The sequence below is a fragment of the Oncorhynchus mykiss genome, chromosome 18, assembly GCF_013265735.2.
Source record: "Oncorhynchus mykiss isolate Arlee chromosome 18, USDA_OmykA_1.1, whole genome shotgun sequence".
Taxonomy (NCBI): Eukaryota; Metazoa; Chordata; class Actinopteri; order Salmoniformes; family Salmonidae; genus Oncorhynchus; species Oncorhynchus mykiss.
Window position 1 is genome coordinate 57767982 of NC_048582.1, and position 25267 is coordinate 57793248.

Genomic DNA, 25267 nt, shown 5'->3' on the forward strand with positions numbered 1-25267 from the left:
ATCACTACTGGCTTCACATCTTGGAACTTGATATTAGAACTCCTGAGTCCTATACTGTATCTTATAGTGTGAAAGAAAATGTGAAATGTCATTTTGTTCCAAATGATGTGCAGTGTTCCAATGTTTAGTATGGTTTAGAGAAATACTGTAACTACTAGTCTGTGCTAGGCTAGTGCTCCTGACTGGTGGGTTGGGACAGCACCTGTTGGTCTTAACGATGGGAGTAGGCAGCACACACGTCAGTCTCCATCCATAGGGAGCCAGAGACTGGAGCAAGGGAATGTAGTCTGTCCTTACCACTACACCCTGGAGAGGAGAACAACAGTGTCACACACACGTCGACAATGGTCGCTCGGGTGCACACACACACGCGCACATTTACACGCACGCGCACACACTCACATCGACAATGGTCCACTGCTCCACCACGATGGCGTCGTATGAAGTGGGTGGGGTTTCTTCTGAGGAGCTCTGAAAGATGAACACACTGTCCACGGAGGAGACCCCGCTGTCTGAAAGAGAGAGAAACTCAACAACGTCTTCTGTAACAGTTGAATCTCTTCCACAGATTTGGAAAAGATAGAGTTGATCCGTTCTTGGCTTTGATGTACTTCCATGCATCATAGGTGAAGGAACATGGGTAAGCTTTCCAAATAGGCCTTTACCATTTCCCCTAAGTTCCAAAAGTTGTAAGTATGTTGTAAGTTGTAAGTATGTTCGCCATGGTAAACACTACAGCACTAGCGTTGTCAAAGAGCTGTTTGTGCTCTTCCTAACTGCAATGGACAAGCCAAACAGTCTGGCCTCACTGAAATCTTCAAATATGAACATGTTATCATTAATGAGCTAGAACCTATTGTTTGGCATGACAATGAGTGACAAGGAGTTTGACAGCACAAACAGACTGACACTCAGGCTACTACTGTATTACACATCACCATTGTGCAAAACATACCATTGTCGTCTCCAAGGTGAAAGAAGCCGTCAATGAGGTGAGCTCCGCTGGTGAAATGCTGGGTCATGTGATCCAGCCAGTGGGCGTCAACCTCAGTCACTAGCCCTGCCTCTCTCTGCAGCTGCAGCGGAACCCTGAGGGAGTAGAACCTCAGAGAGCTGGACAGCTCCCCCGTGTGGTTGTACAGGGCAAACAGCTGCACCCCTACATACACAGACACACACACACAGAGAGAGAGACACATAGCATTAGTTTTATATACTATACATACTATACATATATCTGAAATCAATCAATATTATATTATTCAGTAATATTCAGTTTAAACTCTATAACCTCTATGACCCAGTGGCAATAGTAGTAGACTTCACACTCACTGCTCTGTGCTGGTGGAGACCCTACAGCCCTCTTTTCTCTGTCTGGACTCTTGACCCGGATGTGATTGTTGTTGTTGTGGGTCGGAACTCTGCTGCTCCTCAGATGCTCACCCTGGTCACCGCCCGTGCCCTTGTTTCTACGGTTACACCCCCTCTCAGCCCCGGACTCTGACCCGTGGTCACCGTTGTCTAGTTCTGGTGACCGGACCAGGTTGTCTGAGCCGTGGTCTATTTCCGGTCTCTGGTTGTGGTTCTGTGTCTGAGGGCTTAGACTCTGTTTGTCTCCCTGGCACTGTCTGTCTGCGTCTGGACCACCAAGTCCATGTGTTAACTCTGTTGGGCTGAAGTTGGGTAGTAGAATCCTGAGGAAGTCTGCTTGGCTTTCATTCTGTTGTCTCTCTATACATGTGGTCTCTATTGTGTTGTCAGACTGTAGTTGATCCTGGTCACCAGGGAGTCCTGTTGGGGCGTGGTTGTGGTTCTGTTGGTCATTAGCTGGATCTCTTTGGCTGGGTCTCTCTGGTGAGTCTGCTGGTTCATCTGGACAGCGGTTTGGTTGGTCTTCTATTGAGGCTATTTTGCCTGGACTGTGGTCGTGTTCTCTGTTTGATGATTCTATTGGAGTAGAGTCCTGTGTGAGATCTAGCGGTCCTGTGGAGCTCAAGTCCAGCTCCACCAGACTGGTATCTGTAGGGTTCTGCTCAATTGTTCTGAGTTCAACCGACTTGTGTTCTGGTGTTTTCACTTCTGTGTTCCGGTTGTGTTCTGGTTCTAGGAGGTTCTGCTGGGGTTCTGCAGAGTCTGTAGGGCTGGGATCCAGTATCATGGGTTCTGAGGGACTGGTGGGGTGTCTGTGTATGGGGGAGGGGCTGGAGTGCAGGGAGGACAGGTCCTCAGGGTCCAAGTGCCCCAGGAAACAGGGTCCCCCGCCAGGCTGCTGCAGGAAGCCCACAAACAGCACACCCTGCTCCGCCATGTCCTGGATCTGGTCAAACACAAAACACACACACACACACACACACACACACAAACACACACACAGAGTAGTGGTCACTTAGCAGACACATACAGTACCAGTCAAAAGTTTGGACACCACTACTCATTCAAGGGTTTTTCTTTATATTTACTATTTTCTACATTGTAGAATTATAGTGAAGACATCAAAACTATGAAACAACACATATGGAATCATGTAGTAACCAAAAACAAAGTGTTAAACAAATCCAAATATATTTTATATTTGAGATTCTTCAAAGTAGCCACCCTTTGCCTTGATGACAGCTTTGCACACTCTTGGCATTCTCTCAACCAGCTTCATGAGGTAGAATGCATTTCAATTAACAGGTGTGCCTTGTTAAAAGTTAATTTGTGGAATTTCTTTCCTTCTTAATGCGTTTGACAAGGTAGGGGTGGTGTACAGAGGATTTGGTAAAAGACCAAGTCCATATTATTGCAAGAACAGCTCAAACAAGCAAAGAGAAATGACAGTCCATCATTAAGATATCGGAAAATGTGTGCAGTTGCAAAAACCATCAAGCGCTATGATGAAACTGGCTCTCATGAGGACCGCCACAGAAAAGGAAGACACAGAGTTACCTCTGCTGCCGAGTATAAATTCATAAGAGTTACCAGCCTCAGAAATTGCAGCCCAAATAAATACTTCACAGAGTTCAACAGACACATCTCAACATCAACTGTTCAGAGGAGACTGTGTGAATCAGGCCTTCATGGTCGAATTGCTACAAAGAAACCACTACTAAAGGACACCAATAAGAAGAAGAGACTTGCTTGGGCCAAGAAACACAAGCAATGGACATTAGACCAGTGGAAATCTGTCCTTTGGTCTGATGAGTCAAAATCTGGTCTGATGAGTCAACATCCATATCTTTGTGAGACGCAGAGTAGGTGAGCGGATGATCTCTGCATGTGTGTTTCCCACTGTGAAACATGGAGGAGGTGTAATGGTGTGGGGTTGCTTTGCTGGTAACACAGCATTCTGCAGCGGTACGTCATTCCATCTGGTTTGCGCTTAGTGGGACTATCATTTGTTTTTCAACAGGACAATGACCCAAAACACATCTGCAGGCTGTGTAAGGGCAATTTGACCAAGAAGGAGAGTGATGGAGTGCTGCGTCAGATGACCTGGCCTCCACAATCACCCGACCTCAACCCAATTGAGGTGGTTTGGGATGAGTTGGACTGCAGAGTGAAGGAAAAGTAGCCAACAAGTGCTCAGCATATGTGGGAACTCCTTCAAGACTGTTGGAAAAGCATTCCTAATGAAGATGCTTGAGAGAATGCCAAGAGTGTGCAAAACTGTCATCAAGGCAAAGGATGGCTACTTTGAAGAATCTAAAATATATTTTGATTTGTTTAACACTTTTTTTGGTTACTACATAATTCCATATGTGTACTGGTACTGTGCACTCAAGCACACAGACACGGACGGACACGGACACACACACACTCATGCCCGATACATATATACGTAGATACAAATCATATTCAATCAGTAGCCATTACGCTTACTTGGGGTTACACCCACAGCCTCATTTACACACTACAGACATTCTGCAAACCATCCTGCAAACAGCCTAATCATCCCTAAAGACCAAGTATTCTAATGACAAAGGAACCTCATTATCCACGGTCTGTATGTGCGTTTGTCATTACCGTGTGTGTGTGTGTCATTCTCCCTCTCCCTCCCACAGAGCTCCTCTGGTTAACTGTCAGTTGATATTAATGCTGACCGTTTGAGAGGGGCTCGTTAGAGAGAACACCGAATGCTAACTACCACCAATAATAACGAGACATCTTTCCCCATTACCATCCCTCCTTCAATGACAATCAACACACACACACACACATTTTTGTTGGGGGAGGCAGATGAAGATGATGGACAGTGAACAGACACTGCCCAACTCTTGAGTGTGTCAAGATGTGAGTAGAAATACAAAATGTGTGTGTGTGTGTGTGTGTCACGTGTATGTGGGTGGTGGGGATTATTACTCAATCCCACCCAAAGGCTTATTATACCTCCTTGACATGTACTTACTCATGTTTAGTGTGTCCATGTACGCAAGAGTACACGTGTGTGTGTGTGTCATAAGAAGGAAGGAAGTAAGTGCCAAACCCTGCAGTATGAGAAGACCCATCAATGTCCCCTACTCTTCTATTGCGTCCTGTCCGTGGTTCTTTTCAGTGATTCCCTAGCAGCCAGGCTGCTATCTGATTGCCTATTCATGTCACGCTGCCTGACCATATCACATTATACTGAGCCCTGTGCATTTCAATCCAATCACCGCTCCCTTTTATGCTCCGCCTGTTCACATGCAAATCTCCTCAATAAGGCCTGTTCACTTATAGTAGTGAATTCATCTCATTCTACAGTGACTCATAGTCGCTGTAGACTGAGATGAATCCACAACTATAAGTGCCTAAGAGGGAGTTTGTGATTGTTAAATGATGTTACAGCTGATAGTGACATTACGGGGGCATCTCAATAGTCATAGTGGCTTCCTCTTCTTCCAGTAAGGAGGCATCCAAGGAAATTAGGATGAGCTTGCCACTAGAATTTTTCAGTCAAATATTAAGGTTCAAATAAGGGATGAATTTTAGAGTGTAATGTCCCTTTAAAGGGAGAATCTGCAGTTGCTACATACATTTTTTACTTATAAATTAAATATATATACCTATTGATTCTTGAAGAATGTAACTTATTAACGCCTAATGACTTTAGTTCAACTGTCGTAACCCATCAGAACCCATAATGTTAGCTTGTTTTACTCCATTGTTTGCAAACAATGCAAATGTAAATAAACACTGTAGCGCCTCAAAACATGCTTTAAACTATCATTTTGATATCTTGGATTGGTCAGTCCTTGAATCCATAGCTCAGTCCATGAATTTGAATTTCTCCAGGCCCATCGTTGAGTCATTTGTATCCTCTGTCACAGGAGGAGACGGTGGCTATGGAAACATATGTCACTGAATCTCTGGGACAGGGATACATTCAACCTTCCATCTCACCCGTCTCCTCGAGTTTCTTTTTTGTGAAGAAAAAGGATGGAGGTTTGCGCCCGTGTATTGATTATCGAGGTTTGAATAAGATCATGGTAAAATAAAGTTACCCGCTACCGCCTATAGCCAGTATGACCGAGTCATTACACGGGGCGCGCTTCTTCACAAAATTGGACCTCAGGAGCGCTTACAACCTAGTGCGTATGTAACGGATGTGAAACGGCTTAGTTAGCGGTGCGCGCTAAGTAGCGTTTCAATCGGTGACGTCACTCGCTCTGAGACCTTGAAGTAGTTGTTCCCCTTGCTCTGCAAGGGCCGCGGCTTTTGTGGAGCGATGGGTAACGATGCTTCGAGGGTGACTGTTGTTGATGTGTGCAGAGGGTCCCTGGTTCGCGCCCGGGTATGGGCGAGGGGACGGTCTAAAGTTATACTGTTGCACGTATCCGGGGGGGAGATGAGTGGAAGACAGCATTTAGCACCACTTCTGGGCATTATGAGTACCTTGTCATGCCGTACGGGTTAATGAATGCTCCATCAGTCTTCCAATTCTTTGTAGATTAGATTTTCAGGGACCTGCACGGGCAGGGTGTAGTGGTGTATATCGACTACATTCTGATATACTCCGCTACACGCGCCGAGCATGTGTCCCTGGTACCCAGGGTGCTTGGTAGACTGTTGGAACATGACCTGTACGTCAAGGCTGAGAGATGTCTGTTCTTCCAACAGTCCATCTCCTTCTTAGGGTACCGCTTTTTAGCTTCAGGGGTGGAGATGGAGAGTGACCGCATTTCAGCAGTGAGTAATTGGCCGACTCCAACCACGGTAAAGGAGGTGCAGCGGTTTTTAGGGTTTGCCAACTACTACCTGAGATTTATCCAGGGTTTTGGTCAGGTAGGTGCTCCCATTACCTCACTGCTGAAGGGGGGACCGGTGCGACTGCAGTGGACAGCAGGGGCGGACAGGGATTTTGGTCACCTGAAGGCTCTGTTTACCTCGGCTCCCGTGCTGGCTCATACTGATCCCTCCTTAGCGTTCATAGTTGAGGTGGACGCGTCCGAGGCAGGGATAGGGGCTGTGCTGTCTCAGCGCTCGGGTACGCCACTAAAGCTCCGCCCCTGTGCATTCTTTTCGAAGAAGCTCAGCCCCGCGGAGCGAAACTATGATGTGGGGGACCGGGAGTTGTTAGCTGTTGTCATGGCTCAGAAAGCGTGGAGACATTGGCTCGAGGGGGCTAGACACCCTTTTCTCAATCTGGAGTACATTCGAGCAGCGAGGAGACTGAACCCTCGCCAGGCAAGGTGGGCCATGTTTTTTACCCGTTTTGTTTTCACCCTTTCTTTCAGATCAGGTTCCCAGAACGTGAAGGTAGATGCACTGTCCCGGCTGTATGATACAGAGGAGCGGTCCTCGGATCCCACTCCCATAATTCCAGCTTCTCGCCTGGTGGCACCGGTGGTATGGGAGGTGGACGCGGACATCGAGCGGGCGTCGCGTGCAGAGCTCACTCCCCCTGGGTGTCCAGCTGGGCGTCTGTACGTTCCGTTTGATGTCCGCGATCGTTTGATCTGTTGGGCTCACACGTCGCCCTCCTCTGGTCATCCTGGCATCGGTCGGACGGTGCGCTGCCTTGCTGGGAAGTACTGGTGGCCCACTTTAGCTAAGGACGTGAGGGTGTATGTTTCCTCCTGTTCGGTATGCGCACAGTGCAAGGCACCTAGACACCTGCCCAGAGGTAAATTACAACCCCTTCCCGTTCCACAACGACCATGGTCACACCTATCGGTGGATTTCGTGACGGATCTTCCCCCGTCGCGGGGTAACACCACGATTCTGGTCGTTGTGGATCGATTTTCTAAGTCCTGTCGCCTTCTTCCTTTGCCCAGTCTCCCTACGGCTCTACAGACTGCGGAGGCCCTTTTCACCCACGTATTCCGGCACTACGGGGTGCCTGAGGATATAGTTTCTGATCGGGGTCCCAAATTCACGTCTAGAGTATGGAGGGCGTTTATGGAACGCCTGGGGGTCTCGGTCAGCCTTACCTCAGGTTTTCACCTCGAGAGTAACGGGCAGGTGGAAAGAGTCAACCAGGATGTGGATAGGTTTCTGCGGTCCTTTTGCTAGGACCGGCCGAGGGAGTGGGCGGTTTATATCCCCTGGGTGGAGATGGCCCAAAACTCCCTCCACCACTCCTCTACCAACCGATCACCATTTCAATGTGTGCTGGGTTATCAGCCGGTCCTGGCACCATGGCATCAGAGCCAGATCGAGGCTCCTGCGGTGGATGAATGGTTTCGGCACTCAGAGGAGACATGGAACGCTGCCCATGTGCGGCTACAACGGGCCATCAGGAGGCAAAAGGCGAGTGCTGACCGCTACCGCAGTGAGGCCATACACCGGGGGATCGGGTCTGGCTCTCGACCCGAAACCTGCCCCTTCACCTGCCCTGCCAGAAGCTGGGTCCGCAGTTTGTGGGGCCATTTAAAGTCCTGAGGAGACTGAACGAGGTGTGTTATAGGTTACAACTCCCCCTGATTATCACATTGAACCCTCGTTCCATGTGTCTCTCCTCAGGCCGGTGGTGGCTGGTCCACTCCAGCAGTCTGAGGTGCGGGAGGTTCCTCCGCCCCCTCTGGACATCGAGGGGGTCCCGGCGTATACCGTACGAGTCATCATTGACTCAAGGCGTCGGGCGAGGGGCCTTCAGTACCTGGTGGAGTGGGAGGGGTACGGCCCGGAGGAGAGATGCTGGGTACCGGTGGATGACATCCTAGCGTGTCGGCACGCTGCTGGAGCCGCGCGTCAAGGGGGGGTACTGTCACGACTTCCGCCGAAGTCGGCCCTTCTCCTTGTTCAGGTGGTGTTCGGTGGTCGACGTCACCAGCTTTCTAGTCACTACCGATGCATTTTTCTGTTTTGTTTTGTTTTGTCTGATTACACACACACCTGTTTTACATTCCCTCATTACATTCCCTATTTAACCATCTGACATACATTTCTGTTCTGTCCGTGATTGTTCATGTCGTTAGTGGTTGTGTTTGTGTTAGAGCTGTGTTGTATGTGTTGTATGTTCCTATTTAGAATTTTGCTTTATTCTTTGAGTAAAACTCAGTTGGATTACTCTATACCTGTGTCCTGCGCCTGACTCCGCTTTCACTCTGCACCCAATCGCGACAGAATATCTACATAGGCATACAGAAGCCCGATATCAGGAACCATCACTCCTGTGTCCCAATGGCACGTTGTGTTAGCTAATCCAAGTTTATCATTTTAAAAGGCTAATTGATCATTAGAAAACTCTTTTGTAATTATGTTAGCACAGCTGAAAATTGTTGTGCTGATTAAAGAAGCAATAAAACTGGCCTTCTTTAGACTAGTTGAGTATCTGGAGCATCAGCATTTGTGGGTTCAATTACCGTCTCTAAATGGCCAGAAACAAAGACCTTTCTTCGGAAACTCGTCAGTCTATTCTTGTTCTGAGAAATGAAGGCTATTCCATGTGAGAAATTGCCAACAAACTGAAGATCTTGTACAACGCTGTGTACTACTCCATTCACAGAACAGCTCAAACTGGCTCTAACCAGAATAGGAAGAGGAGTGGGAGGCCCCGGTGCACAACTGAGCAAGAGGACAAGTACATTAGAGTGTCTGAGAAGCAGATGCCTTACAAGTCCTCAACTGGCAGCTTCATTAAATAGTACCCGCAGAACACCAGTCTCAACATCAACAGTGAAGAGGTGACTCCAGGATGCTGGCCTTCTAGGCAGAGTTTAAAAGAAAAAGCCATATCTCAGACTGGCCAATAAAAATAAAATATTAAGATGGGAAAAAGAACACAGACACTGGACAGAACTTTGCCTAGAAGGCCAGCATCCTGGAGTCGCCTCTTTACTGTTGACGTTTAGACTGGCTGCTGAACAATGAATCAGTTTTTACACTGCTACTACTCATTGTTTATTATCTATGTATAGTCACTTTACCCATACCTACATGTAGAAATGACCTCAACTAACCTGAACCCCTACACATTGACTCGGTAACGGTATTTTATTGTGTTACTTTAAACAAATGTTTTATTGTATTTAAGAAATATTTTCTTAACTCTATTTCTTAACCGCATTGTTGTTTGTGGGCTTGGAAGTAAGCATTTCACGGTAAGGTCTGTAATACCTGTTGTATTCTGCGCATGTGACAAATAACATTTTATTTCAACAGTTCCCCAAGACTGAATTCAAGCATTTAACTGTTGATTTTAGGTGCATTTTACATTTACTGTACTGTTCACTGCATATGTTGACAACGAAATCTGAAAATATTCTGGATACATTCAGTAACATGATAAGACTATTCCTGGAAAACGTGGGGTAGGTGCAACCTAAGACATAAAAATGGTTTGAGTGAGAAAGTGTGCACAGTTGCGAAGCAATTTCAATGCACTTTTATGAATCAAAGAAGAGTCTTCAAGTTGAAGGTGCTTTTTGGAGCTCTCCTAGCCGTGCCATTGAGGGAATAGAGCAAGCACACTTTTAGTTGTTTCAGATGGAACACAACCCTGCATCACACAATTACTGTTGTTTAAGCAATCCAAAAACTGTCCATTAAAAATCGCAATCTGTGTCAAGTGGGCATGATTAGAAAGTGTGTTCTATTGCTAGCTAAGTTATAAAATACAACCTTACAGTGTTAGGCTTTCACAAGGCAATTCAGAGAAACAGATCGTAATTTTGGTGCGCATAAAAAGGAGTCATGAGTGCATTTAAGTGAAATAAACTCAAGCTCATTGTGTTCAGAACATCCCAGGGTATGACCACATGTCATCTGGTAACTGTACATCAAACATAGCGATCAGAAACCTTGACCCTGCATATGGCATGAGTTTTATGATTTGGAGATGTGATGTGACTCACAGGTGTTTGGCTTGCTTGTATGACATCAACATATCATATTTCAAAATACATAGAGTCCTCTTAATTTACAGCATTTCTGACTCAGACGCCGACTCTTATTAGTGCCCAAATCTGCCATTTTCAACCCGAAAGTAAAGGGCTACAATTAAAATTTATGGGGGAATTTGTTGATCCTAGATCTGTGTCTATGGGTTACTTCTCCCAGAGTGGAGCTGAGTGTAGGTAGTAAGCTGATCCTAGATCTGTGTCTATGGGTAACTTCTCCCAGAGTGGAGCTGAGTGTAAATAGTAAGCTGTTCCTAGATCTGTGCCTATGGGTAACTTCTCCCAGAGTGGAGCTGAGTGTAGGTAGTAAGCTGATCCTAGATCTGTGCATTAGGACTAATGGGCAGGGCTGACCTTCTTCACGTAGTTCTGGATGACTTCTGGGTCAGGGGCCTGTTGACCCGCCACACACACGTCTGTCTCCAGGCGAAGCCCCGCCCACTTCAGCTCGTTCTCTGAACTGGACAGAGAGAAATGAAAGAGGGTTGAAGGAAGACATCAGCGGACATTTATGTACCCTATTCCCTATATAGTGCACTACTTTTGCAGGGCTCATAGGGGCCCATATGGCTATGGTCAAAATGAGTGCACTATGTAGGGAATAGCCATTTAGGACACAGCGTTACTTTCTTCTCAAAGAAAGACATGAATGTGGAGAAAGACATGAACATGTAGAAAGGACTGATGAAGGCCTGAATAAAACTATAGATAAACATGTTTGCATTCTGGATCTTAGTAATCTATTGTGCTTTAGAGAATGGAAGAAAGGAGAATGGTGATAATGGAGGGAGGAGAGAGATGAAGTGATGGAGAGATAAAAGGAGGAGAGAGTGGAGGATAGAGGGTTGGAGAGAGATGAAGTGATGGAGAGAGTGGAGGATAGAGGGTTGGAGAGAGATGAAGTGATGGAGAGAGTGGAGGATAGAGGGTTGGAGAGAGATGAAGTGATGGAGAGAGTGGAGGATAGAGGGTTGGAGAGAGATGAAGTGATGGAGAGATAAAAGGAGGAGAGAGTGGAGGATAGAGGGTTGGAGAGAGATGAAGTGATGGAGAGATAAAAGGAGGAGAGAGTGGAGGATAGAGGGTTGGAGAGAGATGAAGTGATGGAGAGATAAAAGGAGGAGAGAGTGGAGGATAGTGGGTTGGAAAGAGATGAAGTGATGGAGAGATAAAAGGAGGAGAGAGTGGAGGATAGAGGGTTGGAGAGAGGAGAGAGATGAAGTGATGGAGAGATAAAAGGAGGAGAGAGTGGAGGATAGAGGGTTGGAGAGAGATGAAGTGATGGAGAGATAAAAGGAGGAGAGAGTGGAGGATAGAGGGTTGGAGAGAGATGAAGTGATGGAGAGATAAAAGGAGAACAGAAGGCCTCATGGTTCCCCTATCCTAGCACATTGTTCCCCTCCGGCGGGTGCTGATGATGCAATCAGTCGTCGCCACGGTGACAAGTGCCAATTGGCAGGATCACCCAACTGTGTGTGTGTGTGTGTACGCACTCCCACACACATGTGAGTATGAGGGAAAGATTGTGTGTGTGTGTGTGTGTATTTGTGTAAGCATATACAGTATGTGTGGAAGTGTGAGAGAAAAACAGTTTACATTTCTAAGTGTGAGCATGTCTATAAGCATGGGCCTGCCACATGGGCCTGCCACACGCTGTATACAGTTCCCTATATACACATACAGTATGCTTCAAGAATTACACGGGTGAGAATAGATCTCTGCCGAGAATCCTCAGTGTGAAAATAGGATTCTGCTCAGATTTCACACATTCTGTGGGGGAGAATAGAATTCAGATGAGGCTCCTGCAGGTGAGAATAGAATTTAGATGAGGCTCCTGTAGGTGAGAATAGAACTCAGATGAGGCTCCTGCAGGTGAGAATAGAATTCAGATGAGGCTCCTGCAGGTGATAATAGAATTCAGATGAGGCTCCTGCAGGTGAGAATAGAATACAGATGAGGCTCCTGTAGGTGATAATAGAACTCAGATGAGGCTCCTGCAGGTGAGAATAGAACTCAGATGAGGCTCCTGCAGGTGAGAATAGAACTCAGATGAGGCTCCTGCAGGTGAAAATAGAACTCAGATGATGCTCCTGCAGGTGAGAATTGAAGGCATTCCCTAACTATGTGTCTCTGTGTTCTGTGTAGCAGGCGTTGGTTGCAGGAAATTAGTGTGTGTGTGTATATATGTTTCCGTACCTGTGTGTGTATGTGTGTGTGTGTGTGTGTGTGTGTGTGTGTGTGTGTGTGTGTGTGTGTGTTTCCATACCTGTGTGTCTCTCTGATGAGGACAGCTCTGTGTAGCTGGCGTTGAATGCGTGCAGGCCTGGGGCCACAAGGGTGGACAAAGGGATGGACAGCCACCAGGACGAAGCCCTGACCATACAGCTCCCTCACCTGGACTGGTAACTCTCTCACTGACGACAGACACAGTACTGAGGACACAGACACCTCTGTAGAGAGAAAGAGAACGTGTGTGAGAGAGTGAGTAAGTGTGTGGGAGGGTATGTGTGGTTGTGTGTGTGGGGGGTATGTGTGGTTGTGTGTGTGTGTGTGGGGGGGGGGGGGGGGGGGTATGTGTGGTTGTGTGTGTGGTTGTGTGTGTGGTTGTGGGGGTGTGTGTGTGGTTGTGTGTGTGTGTGGGGAGTGTATGTGTGACTGTGGGGGGGGGGGGGGGGGGGGTTGTGTATGTGTGGAGGTGTGTGTGGTTGTGTGTGTGTGGGGGGGTAGGTATGGTTGTGGGGTGTGTGTGTGTGTGTGGTTGTGTGTGTGTGTGTGTGGAGGAGGGTGAGTTGGTGGGTGGGTGGGTGGGTGGGTATGTGTGGAGGTGTGTGTGGTTGTGTGTGTGTGGGGGGGGGGGTAGGTATGGTTGTGTATGGGTGGGTGTGGGGTGTGTGCGTGTGTGGTTGTGTGTGTGTGTGTGTGTGTGTGTGTGTGTGGAGGAGGGTGAGTTGGTGGGTGGGTGGGTATGTGTGGTTGTGTATGGGTGTGTGTGTGTGTGTGTGTGTGTGTGTGTGTGGGTGTGTGTGGGTGGGTGGGTGGGTGGGTGGGTGGGTGGGTGTGGAGGAGGGTGAGTTGGTGGGTGGGTGGGTGGGTGTGAGTGGTAGAGACACACAAAGACAGAGGAAGAAAATAAGGGGAATGTGATTGAGAAAGCAAAGTAGTATATAGGGAGAGAGGGTGTAGGGTTATGGTTAGAGAGGGTTATGATTAGAGAGGGTTACGGTTAGAAAGGGTTATGGTTAGAGAGGGTTAAGGTTATGGTTAGAGATGGTTATGGTTAGAGAGGGTTAGGTGGAGAGAGGGTTAGGGGGAGCGAGAGTGATGGTTACGGTTAGAGAGGGTTGGGGTTGGGGGAGAGGGTGTATGGAAAGAGGGTGTAGGGAGAGAGGGTGTAGGGTTACGGTTAGAGAGGGTTACGGTTAGAGAGAGTTACAGTTAGAAAGGGTTAGGATTATGGTTAAAGATAGTTATGGTTAGAGAGGGTTAGGGTTAGAGAGGGTTATGGTTAGAGAGGGTTAGGATTTAGAGAGGGTTATGGTTAAAGAGGGTTATGGTTTCGGGAGGACAAGTGCGCGAGCAAGAAATAAATCACAAGATCTGTATTTCGGTGTTCCTCAAGGTTCCGTTTTAGGACCACTATTGTTTTCACTATATATTTTACCTCTTGGGGATGTCATTCGAAAACATAATGTTAACTTTCACTGCTATGCAGATGACACACAGCTGTACATTTCAATGAAACATGGTGAAGCCCCAAAATTGCCCTCGCTAGAAGCATGTGTTTCAGACATAAGGAAGTGGATGGCTGCAAACCTTCTACTTTTAAACTCGGACAAAACAAAGATGCTTGTTCTAGGTGCCAAGAAACAAAGAGATCTTCTGTTGAATCTGACAATTAATCTTAATGGTTGTACAGTCGTCTCAAATAAAACTATGAAGGACCTCGGCGTTACTCTGGACCCTGATCTCTCTTTTGAAGAACATATCAAGACTGTCTCAAGGACAGCTTTTTTCCATCTACGTAACATTGCAAAAATCAGAAACGTTCTGTCCAAAAATGATGCAGAAAAATGTATCCATGCTTTTGTCACTTCTAGGTTAGACTACTGCAATGCTCTACTTTCCGGCTACCCGGATAAAGCACTAAATAAACTTCAGTTAGTGCTAAATACGGCTGCTAGAATCCTGACTAGAACCCAAAAAATGGATCATATTACTCCAGTGCTAGCCTCCCTACACTGGCTTCCTGTCAAGGCAAGGGCTGATTTCAAGGTTTTACTGCTAACCTACAAAGCATTACATGGGCTTGCTCCTACCTATCTCTCTGATTTGGTCCTGCCGTACATACCTACACGTACGCTACTGTCACAAGACGCAGGCCTCCTAATTGTCCCTAGAATTTCTAAGCAAACAGCTGGAGGCAGGGCTTTCTCCTATAGAGCTCAATTTTTATGGAATGATCTGCCTACCCATGTGAGAGACGGAAACTCGGTCTCAACCTAAGTATTTACTGAAGACTCATCTCTTCAGTGGGTCATATGATTGAGTGTAGTCTGGCCCAGGAGTGTGAAGGTGAACGGAAAGGCTCTGGAGCAACGAACCGACCTTGCTGTCTCTGCCTGGCCGGTTCCCCTCTTTCCACTGGGATTCTCTGCCTCTAACCCTATTACAGGGGCTGAGTCACTGGCTTACTAGGGCTCTTTCATACCATCCCTAGGAGGGGTGCGTCACTTGAGTGGGTTGAGTCACTGATGTGAACTTCCTGTCTGGGTTGGCGCCCACCCCCCCCTTGGGTTGTGCCGTGTCGGAGACCTTTGTGGGCTATACTCAGCCTTGTCTCAGGATGGTAAGTTGGTGGTTGAAGATATCCCTCTAGTGGTGTGGTGGCTGTTTGGCCCTGTCTGGGGGTGTCATCGGATGGGGCCACAGTGTCTCCTGACCCCTCCTGTCTCAGCCTCCAGTATTTATGCTGCAGTAGTTCATGTGTCGGGGGGCTAGGGTCACTTTGTTATATCTGGAGTACTTCTCCTGTCCTTTCCGGTGTCCTGTGTGAATTTAAGTATGCTCTCTCTAATTCTCTCTTTCTCTCTTTCTTTCTCTCTCTCGGAGGACCTGAGCCCTAGGACCATGCCTCAGGACTACCTGACATGATGACTCCTTGCTGTCCCCAGTCCACCTGGCCGTGCTGCTGCTCCAGTTTCAACTGTTCTGCCTATGATTATTATTATTTGACCATGCTGGTCATTTATGAACATTTGAACATCTTGGCCATGTTCTGTTATAATCTCCACCCGGCACAGCCAGAAGAGGACTGGCCACCCCACATAGCCTGGTTCCTCTCTAGGTTTCTTCCTAGGTTTTGGCCTTTCTAGGGAGTTTTTCCTAGCCACCGTGCTTCTACACCTGCATTGCTTGCTGTTTGGGGTTTTAGGCTGGGTTTCTGTACAGCACTTTGAGATATCAGCTGATGTACGAAGGGCTATATAAATACATTTTATTTGATTTGATGTAGGAAAGAGAGAGAGATACAGAGGGAAAGAGAGTGGGAGAGTGAGAAAAGAGAGAGAGGAGTGGGAATGGCGGGGCAGAGCGAGAGAGAGAGAGAGAGAGGGAGAGAGAGAGAGAGAGGGAGAGAGAGAGGGAAAGAGAGAGGGAAAGAGAGAGGGAGAGAGAGAGGAATGGGAACGGGGGCAGAGAGAGAGAGAGAGGGAGAGGGAGAGAGAGAGAGAGGGAGAGAGAGAGGAATGGGAACGGGGGCAGAGAGAGAGAGAGAGGGAGAGAGAGGGGGAGAGAGAGAGAGAGAGGGAAAATAGAGAGGGAGAGAGAGAGGAATGGGAACGGGGGGCAGAGAGAGAGAGAGGGAGAGAGAGAGGGAGAGAGAGAGAGAGGGAAAGAGAGAGGGAGAGAGAGAGGAATGGGAACGGGGGACAGAGAGAGGGAGGGAGAGAGAGAGAGAGAGGAGTGGGAACGGGGGGGCAGAGAGAGAGAGAGGGGTGTGGGAACGGGGGTGGGCAGAGGGAGGGAGAGAGAGAGGATTGGGAATGGGGGGGCAGAGAGAGGGAAAGAGAGGGAGAGAGAGAGGAGTCTGAATGGGGGGACAGAGAGAGAGGGAGGTGTGTGAACAGGGGGGCAGAGAGAGAGAGAGAGAGAGGAGTGGGAATGGGGGGGGCAGAGAGAGGGAAAGAGAGGGAGAGAGAGAGGAGTCTGAATGGGGGGGACAGAGAGAGAGGGGTGGTGTGAACAGGGGGGCAGAGAGAGAGAGAGAGAGAGGAGTGGGAATGGGGGGGGGGGGGGCAGAGAGAGAGAGCATTATTTAGATATTATAGTTTGAATTGAATAGTAACATAGCAGCTAAATATGCTGCTGATTAAACCGGAACTCATAGCCTCAAACCACAGCTTAACACTGTCTGGCTTTTGTTTAGTTCACACACACACAACCAAACTACACGTGTTTCGTTCTTCCAGAGGATATGTACAATAACTCTCCCACAGTGCAGAGTGTGTGTGTTCTTGCGTTTTCCTGTGAGTGTGTGTCTTTCTCTCCTTTCTCTCCTCTGGCATTGGGATAGCAGGGATGAGCTGTGACTGCAGTGTTAATGGTTATAGCTACCAGGATCAGCTCCTAGTTGCTCCCATTACAGAACACAATGGAGAGAGAGGAGCCATCAGGACACAATGGAGAGAGAGTGGAGCCAGCAGGACACAATGGAGAGAGAGGACCCATCAGAACACAATGGAGAGAGAGAGGAGCCATCAGGACACAATGGATAGAGAGGAGCCATCAGAACACAATGGAGAGAGAGTGGAGCCATCAGGACACAATGGAGAGAGAGAGAGAGGAGCCATCAGGACACAATGGAGTGAGAGAGGAGCCATCAGAACACAATGGAGTGAGAGAGGAGCCATCAGAACACAATGGAGAGAGAGTGGACACAATGGAGTGAGAGAGGAGCCATCAGGACACAATGGAGAGAGAGAGGAGCCATCAGAACACAATGGAGAGAGTGGAGCCATCAGGACACAATGGAGAGAGTGTGGAGCCATCAGAACACAATGGAGAGAGAGAGGAGCCATCAGGACACAATGGAGAGAGAGAGGAGCCATCAGAACACAATGGAGAGAGTGTGGAGCCATCAGAACACAATGGGGAGAGTGGAGCCATCAGGACACAATGAAGAGAGAGGGGTGCCATCAGGACACAATGGAGAGAGTGTGGAGCCATCAGGACACAATGGAGAGAGAGGAGCCATCAGGACACAATGGAGAGAGTGTGGAGCCACCAGGACACAATGGAGAGAGAGGAGCCATCAGGACACAATGGAGAGAGAGAGGAGCCATCAGGACACAATGGAGAGAGTGTGGAGACATCAGGACACAATGGAGAGAGTGTGGAGCCATCAGGACACAATGGAGAGAGAGGAGCCATCAGGACACAATGGAGAGAGTGTGGAGCCACCAGGACACAATGGAGAGAGATGAGCCATCAGGACACAATGGAGAGAGTGTGGAGCCATCAGGACACAATGGAGAGAGAGGAGCCATCAGGACACAATGGAGAGAGAGGAGCCATCAGGACACAATGAAGAGAGTGTGGAGCCACCAGGACACAATGGAGAGAGATGAGCCATCAGGACACAATGGAGAGCGAGAGGAGCCATCAGGACACAATGGAGAGAGTGTGGAGCCATCAGGACACAATGGAGAGAGAGGAGCCATCAGGACACAATGGAGAGCGAGAGGAGCCATCAGGACACAATGGAGAGAGTGTGGAGCCATCAGGACACAATGGAGAGAGAGGAGCCATCAGGACACAATGGAGAGAGAGAGGAGCCATCAGGACACAATGGAGAGAGAGAAGAGCTAATTAGAACACAACAGAGAGAGAGAGAAGAGCCAATTAGAACACAATGGAGAGAGAGAGGAGCCAATTAGAACACAATGGAGAGAGAGAGGAGCCATCAGGACACAATGAAGAGAGAAGAGCTAATTAGAACACAACAGAGAGAGAGAAGAGCCAATTAGAACACAATGGAGAGATAGAGAAGCCAATTAGAACACAATAGAGACAGCCATGGCATATCAGACCGTATACCACGGGTATGACAAAAAATGTATTTTTACTGCTCTAATTACGTTGGTAACCAGTTTATAGCAGCAATAAGGCACCTCGGGCTATATATGGGGTATATGGCCAATATACCACGGCTAAGGCTGTGTTGCGTTATGCATAAGAACAGCCCTTAGCCGTGGGATATTGGTCATATATATGACCAATATACCCCCTCCTCAGGCCTTATTGCTTAAATATACCATGAGATGCATTTTATTCTGAACAAATATATAAACGCAACATGCAACAATTTCTATGATTTTACCGAGTTAAGGTTCATTTAAGGAAATCAGTCAATTGAAATAAATTCATTAGGCCCTAATCTATGGATTTCACATGGTCAGGGGTGCACATAAGCCCAGACAATAACAATGTGTTTTCCCCCACAAAAGAGCTGTATTACAGACAGAAATACTCCTCCGTTTAATCAGCTGTCCGGGTGGCTGGTCTCAGTATATGACTACAGTATGTCTGTGTGTATGGAACTTGTGCATGTTTGAGGTGTGTGTGTGCGTGCGTATTGAGATGTGTGTGTGTATTGTTGTGTGTGTGTGTAATTAGGTGTGTGTGTGTCTATTGATGTGTGTGTGTAATTAGGTGTGCGCGTGCATGTTTGAGGTGTGTGTGTGTACATATTGAGGTGTGTGTGTGTGTAATTAGGTGTGTGTGTGTGTGTGTATTGAGGTGTGTGTGTGTGTGTAGCCTGTCTGTATGCTTGTCATCCTCTCCCATTCCATCTCATTTGCATGGGCCTGGAGAGACACTAGGCTGAATAAATTAACTGAGCTACACAAAGATGTGTTAGCCATCTCATTCTCAATCTGTTCCCCAGATCATCATCTGGCCTGTTCTCTCATACACACACACACACACACACAAGTCAGTGGAGGCCTCTATGGGGAGGACAGCTCATAATAATGTCTGGAACGGAGCAAATGGAATGGCATCAAACACATGGAAACCATATACCTTTCCACTTATTCCACTTCAGCCATTACCACGAGCCCATCCTCCCCAATTAAGGTGCCACCAACCTCCTGTGATACCAGTGTTAATGTACATACACAAGCATGCACACACACACACACACACACACACACACACACACACACATCTACACACACTTTGCCACACATACTCATCACATGGAAACAAGCTTTTTTTCTAACATTAAAATCTCATACTAAAACACTGAATCTATAGGGATTCATCCCACCTCCCCTCTCTTCATTCTCTCCCTCTGGTCATAATAACAGCTGGAGATGGATACAATATGATTGTGTCACTAAACAGTAATTTAGGCATCATTATCTTAACACTCCTATTACACTAACCAGCAAGACATACACAACATATTTGGGTAATTCCCCCCTGCAGTGAAATAGGGAGGAGGTAGGGAGGAGTCATTTCATTTATACGTTTACCACATTGGCTTTAAGAGGGCTATCATTCCGCTCTGCCATGAGAACACTCTCTGGAAGTTTACAATGCCAGGTTCTGCCAGTGGGAATTTTGGATACCCACTCCTCTTGACTCTGTATGTCTTGACCGGTGGGACAGACAGAGGGACGGAGGAAGGTGACATTTACGGTCCAGGTGTTAATCAGCACTTCACCATTAAGAACCGCTATACTCCAGAATGGGAATATTGAATTCTGGAATCAGAATTATGAGTTATCAAGATTCTCCAAATAGAACCTTGAGCTCCCAACGCTCCTGTAATCCTGACTGGTGGGGATCTGTGTGTGTCAAGAGTAAGTGGGTGGTGGGGATGATTACTCCCTCCCCAGGACATATTATACCTCCTTGACATTTCCTCAGTATCTTTTAATGACTAGCAGAGTGGAGCAGAGATATACGTGCCAACCACTGACTATAAAATAATACTCTACTGAAAGCATAGAGTTTCCCCACCGCTGAGGTATGAGACACACAGACACACACAACGCTGAGGTATGAGACACACAGACACACACAACGCTGAGGTATGAGACACACAGACACACACAACGCTGAGGTATGAGACACACAGACACACACAACGCTGAGGTATGAGACACACAGACACACACAACGCTGAGGTATGAGACACACAGACACACACAACGCTGAGGTATGAGACACACAGACACACTCAACGCTGAGGTATGAGGAAAGAGCCTGTGGGTTAGACTGCTGTTGGTCAGGGTCGTAACACACAGGATGCATCCCAAATTACACCCTATTCCCTACATACAGCACTACTTTTGACCAGTACCCATATTTCCCTGTATTTTTTATTTTACCTTTATTTATCAAGGCAAGTCAGTTAAGAACAAATTCTTATTTTCAATGACGGCCTAGGAACAGTGGGTTAACTGCCTTGTTCAGGGGCAGAACGACAGATTTGTACCTTGTCAGCTTGGGGATTTGATCTTGCAACCTTTCGGTTACTAGTCCAACGCTCTAACCACTAGGCTCTAACCACTAGGCTACCTGCAGCCATATGTTGGAAATATGGTGCAATGTGGGAGGCAGACAATCTGTGGGGGTCGGAGTTTGGAGCATTCGTAGTACAGGAAATGCTTGACTAAGTGCACCGAGTTCGGATGAACTGACTGAAAACACTCCAAGACATTTCTGTAGTCTAGAGAGTAGAATATTACTCGGTCTGAATACTGACTACATCAGTCACGTTTAAAATTCTATCAGTAAACCTCTTCATGCGTTTTCTACAGAGCTTAATATTAACACCGTACACACATTTTGATAGATTCACACAACACATGCAATTTCCTAAATCACTCATTCTGATACCTCAATACATCATCTGTTTTGATAGCTCAATATATGTGTGTTTTGATAGCTCAATATATCATCTGTTTTGATAGCTCAATATATCATCTGTTATGATAGCTCAGTATACAATGTGTTTTGAAAGCTACGTTCAACAAACAATCTGAATAGCTGAATACATCAAACTTTGGCAGCTATATGCATCTTGGTCCCTGGCACATATGGGCGCACACAAAAGATCCACACCGCCTGAAGTTCCTATTCTGACTGACCTGCTTTATAGCCTTCATGGTCGTCACCAGTCAGAATTAGAACTGCGTTTCTTTCTCTACAGTGTCTCTAAAACTCAGCAGCTGACTTCAGAGCCCCAATGTGTCAGTTGAGGAGAGAAGCTTTAGTCACTGTGTGATCACACCTGACTCATTTTCCCACCCTCACTCTCCTCCTCTCTCTCCTTTCCTAACACATTTTCGCGCCCACTCTTTTTCTCCTTCTTTAATGGCCTCTCCCTCCATTTACTCACTCATATAAATGCAATATGCAACAACTTCAAAGATTTTACTGCGCTACATTTCATAAAAGAAAATCAGTCAATTTAAATAAATGAATTTCTATGCATTTCACATTACTGGGAATACAGATACGTTAAAAAAATAAAGTAGGGGTGTGCATCAGAAAATCAGTCAGTATCTGGTGTGACCACCATTTGCCTCATACAGTGCGACACATCTCCTTCGCATAGAGTTGATCAGGCTGTTGATTGTGGCCTGTGGAATATTGACCCACTCCTCTTCAATGGCTGTGCGAAAGTTGCTGGATATTGGCAGGACCTGGAACACACTGTCGTACATGTTAATCCAGAGCATCCCAAACATGCTCAATTGGTGACATACATGTCTGGTGAATACGCAGGTCATGGAAGAACTGGGACATTTTCATCCTCCAGAAATTATGTACAGATCCTTGTGACATGGGGCCATGTATTATCATGCTGAAACATGAGGTAATGGCGACGGTGAATGGCACGACAATGGGGCCTGGGGTTCTCGTCATGGTGTCTATGTGCATTCAAATTGCCATTAATAAAATGCAATTGCGTTCATTGTCCATAGCTTGTGCCTTCCCATACCATAACCCCACAACCACGGGGCACTCTGTTCACAATATGAACATCAGCAAACTGCTCGCCCACACGATGCCATACACATGGTCTGCGGTTGTGATGAAGGTTGGAGGTACTTCCAAATTTTTGTTCAATGATGTTGGAGATGGCTTATGGTAAAGAGATTAACAATCAATTATCTGGCAACAGGTCTGTTGGAACTTCCTGCAGTCAACATGCAAATTGCACACTCCCTCAAAACTTGAGACATCTGTGGCATTGTGTTGTGTAACAAAACTGTTCATTTTAGAGTGGCCTTTTATTGTCCCAGGCACAAGGTTCACCTGTGTAATGATCCTGCTGTTTAATCAGCTTCTTGATATGCCACACCTGTCTGGTGGATGGATTATCTTGGCAAAGGAGAAATGCTTACTAACAGGGATGTGAACAAATTTGTCCACAACATTTGAGAGAAATAAGCTTTTTGTGCATATGGAAAATCTCTGTGATCTTTTATTTCAGCTCATGAAACATGGGACCAACACTTTACATGTTTCATTTATATTTTTGTTCAGTGTATACATACAGTGCCTTGCGAAAGTATTCGGCCCCCTTGAACTTTGCGACCATTTGCCACATTTCAGGCTTCAAACATAAAGATATAAAACTGTATTTTTTTGTGAAGAATCAACAACAAGTGGGACACAATCATGAAGTGGAACGACATTTATTGGATATTTCAAACTTTTTTAACAAATCAAAAACTGAAAAATTGGGCGTGCAAAATTATTCAGCCCCTTTTACTTTCAGTGCAGCAAACTCTCTCCAGAAGTTCAGTGAGGATCTCTGAATGATCCAATGTTGACCTAAATGACTTATGATGATAAATACAATCCACCTGTGTGTAATCAAGTCTCCGTATAAATGCACCTGCACTGTGATCGTCTCAGAGGTCCGTCAAAAGCGCAGAGAGCATCATGAAGAACAAGGAACACACCAGGCAGGTCCGAGATACTGCTGTGAAGAAGTTTAAAGCCGGATTTGGATACAAAAAGATTTCCCAAGCTTTAAACATCCCAAGGAGCACTGTGCAAGCGATAATATTGAAATGGAAAGAGTATCAGACCACTGCAAATCTACCAAGACCTGGCCGTCCCTCTAAACTTTCAGCTCATACAAGGAGAAGACTGATCAGAGATGCAGCCAAGAGGCCCATGATCACTCTGGATGAACTGCAGAGATCTACAGCTGAGGTGGGAGACTCTGTCCATAGGACAACAATCAGTCGTATATTGCACAAATCTGGCCTTTATGGAAGAGTGGCAAGAAGAAAGCCATTTCTTAAAGATATCCTAAAAAAGTGTCGTTTAAAGTTTGCCACAAGCCACCTGGAAGACACACCAAACATGTGGAAGAAGGTGCTCTGGTCAGATGAAACCAAAATTGAACTTTTTGGCAACAATGCAAAACGTTATGTTTGGTGTAAAAGCAACACAACTCATCACCCTGAACACACCATCCCACTGTCAAACATGGTGGTGGCAGCATCATGGTTTGGGCCTGCTTTTCTTCAGCAGGGACAGGGAAGATGGTTAAAATTGATGGGAAGATGGATGGAGCCAAATACAGGACCATTCTGGAAGAAAACCTGATGGAGTCTGCAAAAGACCTGAGACTGGGACAAAGATTTGTCTTCCAACAAGACAATGATCCAAAACATAAAGCAAAATCTACAATGGAATGGTTCAAAAATAAACATATCCAGGTGTTAGAATGGCCAAGTAAAAGTCCAGACCTGAATCCAATCGAGAATCTGTGGAAAGAACTGAAAACTGCTGTTCACAAATGCTCTCCATCCAACCTCACTGAGCTCGAGCTGTTTTGCAAGGAGGAATGTTGTGCAAAACTGATAGAGACATACCCCAAGTGACTTACAGCTGTAATCGCAGCAAAAGATGGCGCTACAAAGTATTAACTTAAGGGGGCTGAATATTTTTGCCCGCCCAAGTTTTCAGTTTTTGATTTGTTAAAAAAGTTAGAAATATCCAATAAATGTTGTTCCACTTCATGATTGTGTCCCACTTGTTGTTGATTCTTCACAAAAAAATACAGTTTTATATCTTTATGTTTGAAGCCTGAAATGTGACAAAAGGTCGCAAAGTTCAAGGGGGCCGAATACTTTCGCAAGGCACTGTACATACATACATACAGAAAGTATTCATACCCTTTGACTTATTCTACATTTAGTTGTGTTACAGCCTGAATTCAACATTCACCCCTCTACACACAATACACCATAACGACAAAGTGAAAACATGTTTTTAGAAATCTTAGCAAATTTATTGAAAATTAAATACATAATTCTCATTTACATAGGTATTCAGACCCCTAAGTCAATACTTTGTAGAAGCATCTTTGGCAGCGATTACAGATGTGAGACTTTCCACACACAGATTGTGCAACATTTGCCCATTATTATTTTCAGAATTCTTCAAGCTTTGTCAAATTGGTTGTTGATGATTGCTAGACAACCATTTTTAGGTCTTGCCATAGATAATCAAGTAGATTTAAGTCAAAACTATACCTCTGCCACTTAGGAACATTCACTGTCCAGTGTAGATTTGGCCATGTGTATTAGGTTATTGTCCCGCTGAAAGGTGAATTCATTTCCCAGTGTCTGGTGGAAATTAGACTGAACAAGGTTTTCCTCAAGGATTTTGCCTGTGATTAGCTCCATTCCATTTATTTTTTATCCTGAAAAACTCCCCAGTCCTTAAAGATTAAAATCAAATCCATAACACAGTGGCAGTCACTGCCGTTTAAGATGAGGGAGGACAATCATTTTTTTATGAGCATGGCCTTATTTCTGGATGACTGTCATTCATATTGGGGCGGCAGGCAGCCTAGTGGTTAGAGTGTTGGGCCAGAAACCGAAAGGTTGCTAGACTGAATCCCCAAGCTGACAAGGTAAGAATCT

At 46.2% G+C, this 25267-nt stretch overlaps 1 protein-coding gene across 2 annotated transcripts in view; it reads right to left on the bottom strand.

The window, feature by feature from the left end:
* rftn1a (raftlin, lipid raft linker 1a) overlaps nucleotides 1–25267 on the bottom strand; it is a 46392-nt gene that overhangs the window by 1482 nt on the left and 19643 nt on the right. For both annotated transcript variants that reach the window (XM_021572569.2, XM_036953351.1), the window contains 6 exons: nucleotides 12568–12751; nucleotides 10656–10761; nucleotides 1333–2317; nucleotides 956–1159; nucleotides 403–512; nucleotides 203–306 (listed from right to left, as the gene is read on the bottom strand). In XM_021572569.2, coding sequence (XP_021428244.2) covers nucleotides 203–306; nucleotides 403–512; nucleotides 956–1159; nucleotides 1333–2317; nucleotides 10656–10761; nucleotides 12568–12751 — 1693 coding nt within the window. The remainder of the gene's footprint in view (nucleotides 1–202; nucleotides 307–402; nucleotides 513–955; nucleotides 1160–1332; nucleotides 2318–10655; nucleotides 10762–12567; nucleotides 12752–25267) is intronic.